At 36.6% G+C, this 10,747-nt stretch overlaps 1 protein-coding gene across 1 annotated transcript; it reads left to right on the top strand.

Annotated features, from left to right (window-relative positions):
• The first annotated feature begins 416 nt into the window (after positions 1 to 416).
• STEAP1 (six transmembrane epithelial antigen of the prostate 1) lies at positions 417 to 7,200 on the top strand. Its single transcript, XM_010077213.1, has 4 exons — positions 417 to 515; positions 2,635 to 3,147; positions 4,634 to 4,798; positions 6,604 to 7,200. Exons 1-4 carry the CDS (start codon positions 423 to 425, stop codon positions 6,859 to 6,861), a joined length of 1,029 nt encoding a protein of 342 aa, XP_010075515.1. The 5' UTR covers positions 417 to 422; the 3' UTR covers positions 6,862 to 7,200.
• Positions 7,201 to 10,747: the final 3,547 nt, after the last annotated feature.

The following is a 10,747-nucleotide window of genomic DNA, read 5'->3' as shown; positions in this document are numbered from 1 at the left end:
TAAAAAATATTAGGAAGAACACATTTGCATGGGCTTCTTGCATCAGCAAGTTTCATGAACTTATCCATTTTTATATGTTATTTCTGTAAGCTCTTTCAAACTTATTTGTTGCAATTTAGAAGCTTTCAGCCTGAATTAATGCATTAATTCCACTGATTACATGGGCATTTAGCTTAAATTTCGTCAGTGATTTTGTTGTTGATTCATATCCTTTCTTAGCCTCTGCTTTATTTAAAAAACAAGCTAAGCTTTTCTGTTCTCAGAGAACAGACTTTCCTTTCCCTAGGTTATCGTACCTTCTCCAGCAAATGGGTGGGGGAGAGGGAAGAAAACATTTTGAGGGAAAATAGGCCTCAAAGTTCCAGTAGGGCATTTCAAAACCTGCTTTACATCCTGTGTTTGTTTTGCAGGGAGTGTCTGCAATGGGGAAGAGGGAAGGTGATAATCATGCCATTGATCAGAATGCAGGTCAGAGCATCATGCCAAGAAGAAATACAGGAAACCTTGGCAATTTGGTAATGTTTCTGTAAAAAAGCAGCTAATATGTCACATAGAATATTGCAGTCTTTCATTTGATTTTGTCCAGAAACAGTGTTCCCATCACACTGGCATATCATCAGTACTTCTTAAGTCTTGTCACAATATTGACATGAAGAGATAAAAAGCACCTCATTCAATTTAATCACAGTCCATGAAAAAAAATACACAAAGTTTGGGCCAGCTAAAAACCACATGAGTTAGTTGCTAACTGCATTTTACCAGATGAGCAAAGCTTTAGAGAAATAATTTGTGATTTTTATACAGGAATATAAAATCTATCTTTGGAGGCGTCTTCATAATTGCCACATCGCAGTCAGTAAGTTTTCCACATCACACAAAAAAGTCCAGAAAAAAAATTCACTCCAACAGCATTTGCCTCTGCAACTGTTGATACGCAGTAGTTCAAGCTACAACTTTCTATTCTAATGTGAACTGTCTCACAGGCTGTGAAATACTGACTTGGGCTTTGCGAAGTGTCTCTTCAAGAAACAGGTATCTCTAGGTGAAGCTTGGTTCAGATGTGAATCTTGGTTTGTGTAATTTATACCAACTTCTGATTCTGCAATGCATAGACTACACTCTACTTCACAGACTAGAGAATAAAAGTTACTTAGGCTACACCTTCACTATTACAAAGATGTACTTTTATCATCAGATAGACATGTAGTAGCTATTCATCTAAAAAATCCTAATGAAGACCATCCCCTTAATTTTAATGTGAAGCGCTGTAGGCAAGTCAGTCAGACATGTGGTGGGAAACAGACTACCTTGTTTTTAATTGGGATTTTACAGCAAGATAGAAGTGTGTATTTTTTATTTTTCTGTTAAAACAGAACACCTATGTATCATTGAAGATGAACACAAGACTTGCACCTACTTACCCTTGTATTATTTACAAGTAGTACTTTGTTTGAATTGACCCCTTAATCAGTTTCAATATATTTGATTCTTAAGAATAAAGAAAGATAATACTACTGAGATAGGAAGATCTGTATCCTAGCAGAATGCTAACTTACAACTTTAAAGCTACTAATATCTGCCTTCCTCAAAACAGAAAGTGCCATTTCACTTTCTGGAGGTCTGGACATCTGCAACATCAGCCATTCTAAAGCTGAGCCACTGCAGCATTAGTTCAGTTTTACCTTATATTTCACAGGAATATTAAAGGACTTACATGTTTATTACCTAACATTATCAGTTTTCAGTTCTCCACCCTGGTCAGCTGTCTGCTGCATCAAGTACAATGTCCTGCTGTTGGTACACGTATTTTCATATTGTATGTATACTGATCATGTACCTCTTCCATGGACTACAACTATGGGACAATCTTTAATATATTATATTAGTGTAAAACAGTTTATAATGTTACATTAAAATGTTGTATTAGCTTAGCTCCTTCTAAAGTCTGTGATAATTCTGCAAAGATCTTCTGTGAGACTAGAATCAAGCCATGGCTACTTGACAGCAGAGAACTCAGCTTTTTAAACTGAAGTGACTCAGTTTCACAAGGTTTTGTAAAAGTTAAGAAGATACTATTACGTTTGTGAAGGAGAGGAAGAAGACCATGGGACTTGACACTGGAGTTGACAGATGTGCAGCTGGTGTAATACTGGATCCCAAACTTTTCTACTTACATCCTTATTTCCCCAATTAATTGTCATTAAAATAGCAGTGACTGAATGAAATATTTTATTGTCTTGACTCTGGATTCTGTTATTGTGCATATTATCTGGGCTACATCATTAAGTCTGTAGCTGAAATTTGAAATCTGTAGCTCATATCGTAAGAAGCTGTAATGATGCTTCACATAACGTATTCCCTTGCGGTGTAGTTAACTTACTGGAATTAAAATCTCTTTTGAAATCACCACAAATAATGAATGAAGAATGAGAAGTCTATGTTAAAAGTGCCTTGTTCGATGCCATGCTGTTTGAAATGTTATGTTTTCAAGCTATGTTGTCTTTAATGGTGTGTATGTTTTGTATATGGTTTCAGTGCAGTATGGTGTAAAAGCCATGATGGCAAATATTGTCATTACTGAAGTTTTCAGCCTTCTCTTGAACTCACTTGCTATTTCCTTTCTGTCCTTTCCAGAATGTGGATATGCAGGCCACCAATCCACCAGAAGCAGCTGCACTTTTTAATTTACATCAAGCACACCATTTTGGTGAGCTTGAACACTCTTCAGAACAACACTGCAAGCAGGGTCTGTTCCCCAAGTGGCACTTGCCAATGAAGATAGCATTGGTGATCTTGTTATTAACATTTATTTACACTTCTATGAGAGATGTCATCTATCCTTTTATAACCAGAAAGGAAAATGTTTTCTATAAAATTCCAATCCTTGTCATAAACAAAGTTTTACCAGTGGTTTCAATTACCCTTTTAGCACTAGTATATTTACCAGGAATATTAGCTGCTGGTTTCCAGCTGTACTTTGGCACCAAGTATAAAAGGTTTCCCCAGTGGCTGGATAGATGGATGTTATCAAGAAAGCAATTTGGACTTCTCAGTTTCTTCTTCGCTACAATGCACGCCTGCTACAGCCTATGCTATCCAATGAGAAGATCGTACAGATACAAGCTACTGAACTGGGCATTCCAGCAGGTATGATGGGCACACAAACACCAACCCTTCTGTATTCAGAAAATCCTTGGTTTGGTCATTCAAGCAGGTCTGGAGCAGGGGGGAAAGCCATTTCCATTGCCTTCCTTTGATCGTGAAGCAGATCTCCACAGAGCACTGTTAAGGGATGGAGCAGGACCTATTGTTAAAGCATGTAATAGAGAGTCAAGAATAATCACAGCTGTGCCAGTGTGTATTAAGTCATTTTTCTTCATTTGGGATTTTCTGTCTTTCTGCAAAATGCACATAATTATACCTGCCTCACAGGAGCATTTCAGTCTGTAGCATACTATTAGTTTAGTGTGGATTAATCTTCTCTGCACCAGAGGAATCTATCTACAAAAACTGAGCACGCACCATTTTTAGTCATCTTCTTTGTAAAGTCAATTAGCCAGCAATGAAGGATGGTAGAACTAAATCACAATAATCTGTATTTGCCACAAACCAAATTTGTGAACACTGATGGCATCACAATTGGGCTGATGCACACTAATTTGTTAAAAAATAGAATTTCAATCACACTTCTGAGTCATGGGCAATAATTGGCTTGCAAAGATCCTCTGTGACTACAAAGTTCCTAATACTTGCATATCACTTTGAGTACTGTGAGTACTGCAGTATGAGGAATATTCCAATATAAGGTATAGGCTGTAAATGTATATTTTTATTACCCTCAAAGTCTAATCTAGAGTTTTATTAAATCACAGTATGATATTAGCAGCTTCAAACAGTTGAACTGTAAACAGTCGAACTACCTGTTGAAAAGTCTGAAATCAGCCTTACCAGTAATCTGACTTGAATGGATTGCCAGAAATTTCCTTGATATTTCAGTCCTCAAGATGAAGAAATGATCATATTTGAGGCATATTACACCATGGTCATCACTAGCAGCATCAAAGGGCTGTTGCAAGTAGTCATAACTAGGAGAAACTTTGGTATCAGTTTATTAAAATCGCAAACTTCTCATCCATACCAACCGGTATATTCCGTGCAGCTGAATGTACCAAGCTGTTGTTTTTAAAAAATAAGCTAAACAACTATCCTGGCAGGACACCACCATTAAGAATGACTGCTGAATTAGCTCCCTAAAATAGTGCTGTTAATATATTTCCTGTTGCTATAATCTCACAGATATGGTATTTAGCTATAGATGGGAAATTTTTTTTGTCAAAGAATAAGTTTTGTCTTACTGTGAAGGCAGTTCACAGGCCAACGTAACCAGTCTCTCCTGGGCCAAGACACTGATGAAGTCTAAATTCTTCTGACTTAAAGACCACCTTTGCTCTGCAGATACTAGTGTAGACTTTGTCATGAGAAGTAAATAGCTGTTACATTCAAAGACATTCAAACAAACAAAAATACTGTGTTTCTTGGCTTACTTCCTGATATTATGGTGAAAATAGCTGTATTTCACGCAAACAGCTAAGTGTGCCAGTCTGTCATTTTAAATATGGTGTTCTTTTGGCAGGTCAAACAAAAAAAAGAAAATGCCTGGATTGAACATGATGTTTGGAGAATGGAGATTTATGTGTCTCTCGGAATTCTGGGACTTGCTTTGCTGGCCTTGTTGGCAATAACATCAATTCCATCTGTCAGTCACTCTTTGACCTGGAGAGAGTTCCACTACATTCAGGTATGCCTAAATGTCATTATTGCATGCCATTAGTCCTCGTTTGTAGGACTGTATGTTATCAGCTAGGGCCATTAGGAGTTAGAAATATCAAACACAGAGGAGTTAGTGAAACCAATCTAAAAGTTTGTTGCATACTCTTTGTTAATTGCTTTGCAAGAAATGTTCATTTAATTTGTTACTTTGTCAGGTGAAAAGGCTGTCAGTTTCAGGGTGTAAAGCGGAAAGAAAGACAACTCCAAACCACTTTTTTTGCTCTTCTGACTTCATGATCAGCAGCAGTTGTCCCTTCAGAACCTATTCTTAGGTCAAAGACCTCTAGTGTTGAAGGAATTTCAGTCATCTTCTGGGCATCTTATGTTTCAGGAAGGCCCTGTCTGAATTTGGAGTAGGTGGTATTGAACCAGAGAACACTGTTCCCATACAACACACTACATAAGGAGAATTGCTTGTTGCTCCCTTGGAGTTGTTTTGGCAATTCGTTACTGCCTGAGCAGTACCAGGTGGCTGGAAAGTCCAAGAAATACACACAAAGGTTTTCTATCTGCAGCATTATTAGCTTCATAACCCCCTCCAAAAAGGTGCATTCTGAAAAGCAGACATCTTAGAACAGATGCATAATCAAATCCAGCCAGTCCTGAGTTTGCTACAGACGTGCTAATTTCGTTCACTTAAGTAACTGTTTTGCTCCTAGTTCTCCTGTATCATATGCAGTAATAATCGGGAGTGGTTCTGTTGACATCAGTATGATCACACTAGAGTTAAGCAAGTGTTGAATTAGGTCCCTGAACACCAAAATCTGAAAAGTCAATAACCTACGAAGTACCTTGCATTTGAAAATTTGATCTGAATTTGAAAAGTACATCTGAAATGTATGTCTTCCTACAATTAGTGATTTGAGATTCTGCCAGCTTTATGAAGTACATCATTTGTAAGAAAAGTTTTCAGCTGTACAGAGAATATGTATGGACAGGCCTAGGAGGGAGTCTCCGAGTGCATGACTGCTCCGAGTGCATGACTGCTCTCAGTATTAAATTATTATGGTGAAGAAACCCAGAAGAGTACAACTACTATATTGTGTTCGTTTTATAAACAAGTAACCTTTATACTTGAAAATCAGATTCTGTAGACTTAGCAGTTGGAAAGGCAGTGTTTTACTTCACTGATGAGTAATTCAATTTTTCCAATAATATCAAGATTGTTATGCAACAACAAACTCAAAATTACTAGTGACTCTAGCATAAAATTTCCTTTGCTCCTGAATTTCATAGACATCCTAAGCCAAATTTATCACTGTAAGTGGATGAAAGACTTCAGTTTCCTGTAGTTATGTAATTGCTTTTGTCATAGTACTAGACTTACTAGAGTTTCTGATTTTAATTGACCTTAATATTTTTCTTTGCAAATAATCAGTTAAGCCATTTATAAATCTGCTTTTGAACTCATAATAATTTACAATAGAAATAAAGTAATTTAGGATACAGATGACATCTGTAAATTGAAATATTGCGAATAGACCATTTTTCAGGAATAGCCTGTAGTCTGTAATCTCTCCTGTTTATTAGTTAATATCATAGCAATACTTGAAAAAAGGTACCTCATCTGTTTTATGTTATGGGGCATAGAGGGGTACAGTTGGATTATTGAATTATAGTTCTTCAATTTTAGTTCAGAGCCAGTGGCCTTTTTTCTTTGACTTAGGTGTGTTGGTTGAGGCCCCTCCTGATTTCCATATTTGCTTAAGAAAGTACTCTTTTTGCCAAGCTGGAAAAAAATAAATAGCTTACTATTTTTCCTTCTCTTTTCAGAGCAAGATGGGATATTTAGCTCTGCTGCTATGCACTGTTCACACACTGGTGTTCGCTTGGAACAAGTGGGTTGATGTTAATCAATTTATCTGGTATACACCACCTTCATTTATGCTAGCAGTTTTTCTTCCTATTGTAGTTCTGCTTTGTAAATGCATACTGCTCCTCCCATGTTTTCGAAAGAGGATAAAAAAGATCAGATGTGGTTGGGAAGCTAACACACAAACCAATCAAACCAGCATGACTTCCAGACTGTAGATCAAATATGGACATTTCCTGTCTATATATGTAAATATGCTCAAAGCCATGAAATGTTCACTCACAAGATCTGTTTTCATAGTTTCTTTTTCACATTTCATTTCAACTTCAGGAGTATGGGATACTTAATGCAATTTGGACCTTTTCTAAGACAGAAGGTGGAAACATTCATTTTACCCTTTAATCTATTCAGTGTTCTGGTATTTGATCATTTCTTTCTTCTGACTTCAGAGCTTTTAAAATCCAAGGACTTCATTGCCTCAATTGGAATTCTTTCACAGGCAAAAGCAATCACAAATCATTGCTCCGGATGACAGAAACTAAATAAATTATTATACCACAGAACCCAGGAATGCTTTCTGCTTCCCACAGCCATGCTTGTTCCTTTGTTAAATCTCAGTATTATACCAGGACACAACTGGAATATTTATCCCATTCCTCCTTATCGCCTGCATCCTATGTTTCACTCTGCAGAACAGGGGCCTTGGCACACGAGCCAGACAGAAACCGTGTATTCCTACCAGGTCTTGAACTTAGACAATTGGGCAAGCAGAATTGCAGGGATATTTACAAGGTAAATCTCTCCTGAGGCTTGGGCACAGTCTAAAAAAAAAAGTTTTTAGACTCAGATCTCCATCTTATACAAGACTAGGTGTGTCTCTGTTTACTTGAAACGATAAAACATTTCCCATTTTTCATTCCATGAACACGTTCTTTTGTTTCTGATGCTGGAAATTTTCCATGCTTTTGACCTAAGCCTGCAGCCCTTGACGTGTGCTAAACTTTATTAGCACAAATTATTCCAGTGGGATAACTCATGTCAGGTAAATGTGTTTTACTGTTTACTCCAGGGCCAGCACAATTGTGTGACTGGAAGAAAAACATTAAAAATAGACATTTGAAACTTGACATTGATTTGGTGAGATTTTAATGTAAAATGGCTTCTGAATGCATTTGCTTTTACAAAAATTTTCATATAAGGTAATTAAACCCCACTTTCCTTATGTTGCATAGGTCTAGCTGAATGTTTTAAATGAATAATTCATTTGTTACTATCTATTTTTTAAATGTGCTACACAGTAGTTAATATTTTCACCCAGCATCAGGAACATTTCTGCCAGTCTCCCTGCATGAGCTGACTAGGACATGGACTGATGATGCCACCTATTGCTGGGATCATCTGAATGAGAATTCTAATTGGTAATGGCTCTGGTATTAAAACAAACAGGAAAACAATGTATGCATAAAAAAATGTGTAATTCATGGTGCTAATGATTCTGCAGCTAATGATTCTGTTGTACATTTGTGGATTTGGTATACTGAGCATAAATAACAGACAAATTCAATAGCTACAGGGGTACTACATTTTGTATTTTTCTGGTTATAACTCCACTCAGTTATTGCAACCTAAAAGTTGGCCTTGTTATTTGCACTTAATGTAGTACTGTGAAAATAACTGGGGACATGGTGGCCTGTATAATATAGACTGAAGAGAAATGAGTAGCATTGTGTATCAAAGCAGTAATGCATGACAGAGGCAAACACTCTCTAAGCTAGTCTGCAATGTGAATCTAAGAAATTTCTAACTGAACAGGAAAAGTGTGGTTGTCAATGCATTAGCATTTACATTTCTATAAATGAAATAAATAACATCTTTTAGAAGTCATATTAGGGATAAAGAATAACATTTTCCAAAGGCTTATTCATAATATTGCCTGCAATTTGTTGTCAGGTCTCATAAAAAATTAATAAAATCATTTTTCTAAAGGAACAGGTTGAGGCAAGTGCAACGATAAAGAAATCCCTTTGTCTTCTGTATTGTCCACTAGCTACTCATAAAGTGTGCTCAAACCTAATACTTAGGGCAAATCTGAGACTAAGTACTCCAAGCAACGACTGTATCCATCCATTGAAAAGAATGGCATTTGGTTTTATCAAAGTATGTGCTAAATTGTGTTAAATTGTGCTTTCCAGAATCAGCCCTGCTGTTGCCTTACTTAGAAAGTCTGGAGAATTTAATTCAGTCTCCAACTTTGTTAAATTTGGGTCAAATAGTTGGACTAATGGTTTACAGCTGGTCATAGAAGCCAGACCTTTGACATAGATGAATGTAAACAGCCGCCGGGGTAACAAGGCATATGGCACAGAACCTCACCCTTGATAACTGAAAACTGAAAAGATGTTAATAAAGACACTCCTTGGAATAAGCCATTCAAAGATATTTGTATGGCATGTATAAAGCAAAATCAAGGCAAAGTAATATGTGTATGCATTTGGAGAGCAAAATAGTTCAGTGGAATGATAATGGGCTTCAAGGCTTTTCACGTTATTATCACTATTACCAACTGTAATCTCTTGCACAAGGGCTCCATTATGGATCACCTTGATCAGTGAGCACTGAGTAGAAGAATATGGTCAATATGGTTATAAAGTTAACAGAAGCTGGAAGTTAAGGTTCTGTGCCTTTGGAGTTTACATCTTCCTGCACAGCAGTAGGATTCAAGCCACTAAGTCACTTTTGAAAATGAGACTTCAATTCCAAAGTTGGTGTGGCCCATATGAATTTTTTGTCAAAGTTCTTAATACCTTCTGTCTCTGAGTCTAAGATACTGTCCAATTTGAAGACTAACAGACAGATCCTTATTGCAGAAATCACTATCGACACCACTGCTAGAAAACAGACCAAGAACTCCATGGGTACGTAAATATATTACCCATATTCAACACTTCAGAAAAAGTGTTTTGAGCCATCTGTTCTAACACATCTTTATCCAGGTAGTAGAAAGGAATTGTTGTCTGTACCATTGTACTTAGTGTATAAAATCAGAACAAGGCACATCACAAGCACAGAACTCCTTTCAGAAAGTACTAAAAAAAATGTATGTACATGTACATTGTTATCTTCTATTTGCAGTGCACCAGTGATAAATTCAGATTCATCCCACTTCAAGTGGTTTACAAATCATGTCCTAAGGAAGCACTCTATTGTAATATCCTGCTCTATGGACTTGTTACACAAGGTAGTGCAAACTAGTGTAACTTAATTAATTTCAATCTGTTAATGTGGGTTGAAATCCTAACATAAATTACAAATGAAAACCAATCTCAAGATCATCACATACTATCCAAACCAACCTTCATGCTCATTGTTCAGCTGGGGACATAAGCACACTTCAGATTTTTCTCTCTACCATGCTCAGGGGCAAAACCAGAAAGTGTCCAGCTGAAATCTGCATATTATCTACAAAAGCTGTTCCTAAAATCATACATGATATCCAAACATTCAAGATGGGGTTCTTCCTACTGATTCTCTCAAGTAGGAGCCAGTTTTTCTGTGTCACAGCTAGTCTTTTCTCTAGAAAGCATAGGTGAATGCTTAGAGCCTGAATTTGAGACCTTGTGTCAAGTCTCTTACCTGCTTTGTAAGTCTTCAGTATACTACTTCACCTCTAAGTAACTCATTTCCCAATCTGCAGAACTGGAGCAGTAACACTTTACAGGACATTGCAACAGTATGTTCAAGCTTTTAAGGCATTCAGTGAGAGAAGAGTGTCATGTAAGGGCTATAAAGGGCTACAGAAAAAAAAATGCTATTGCCAGTATTTTATTCCTTCTTTTATCAGATATTATTTAGTTCAACACTAATTAAAATAAGTGCATATGTACCTTTTAATTTATGCTTATACACCTATTTCAAAATTGAGTGTATTAATATGCCTATATACTACTATAATACATAAAATCAATGTGTGTGCAAATTTTAGGCACTTTGTATAACACTGATTACTTTTATAAAACTGTGCATCATTAAAAGTTTCAGTGTATGCTGTATCTACCATTGTGTCATATACATCCAGGTTATAAGGGTAAAAAGCCACAGTAGACT

This window comes from Pterocles gutturalis, unplaced genomic scaffold (genome assembly GCF_000699245.1).
Source record: "Pterocles gutturalis isolate BGI_N339 unplaced genomic scaffold, ASM69924v1 scaffold26138, whole genome shotgun sequence".
In the NCBI taxonomy this organism is placed as follows: Eukaryota; Metazoa; Chordata; class Aves; order Pterocliformes; family Pteroclidae; genus Pterocles; species Pterocles gutturalis.
This window is presented reverse-complemented; position numbering and strand designations above follow the sequence as displayed.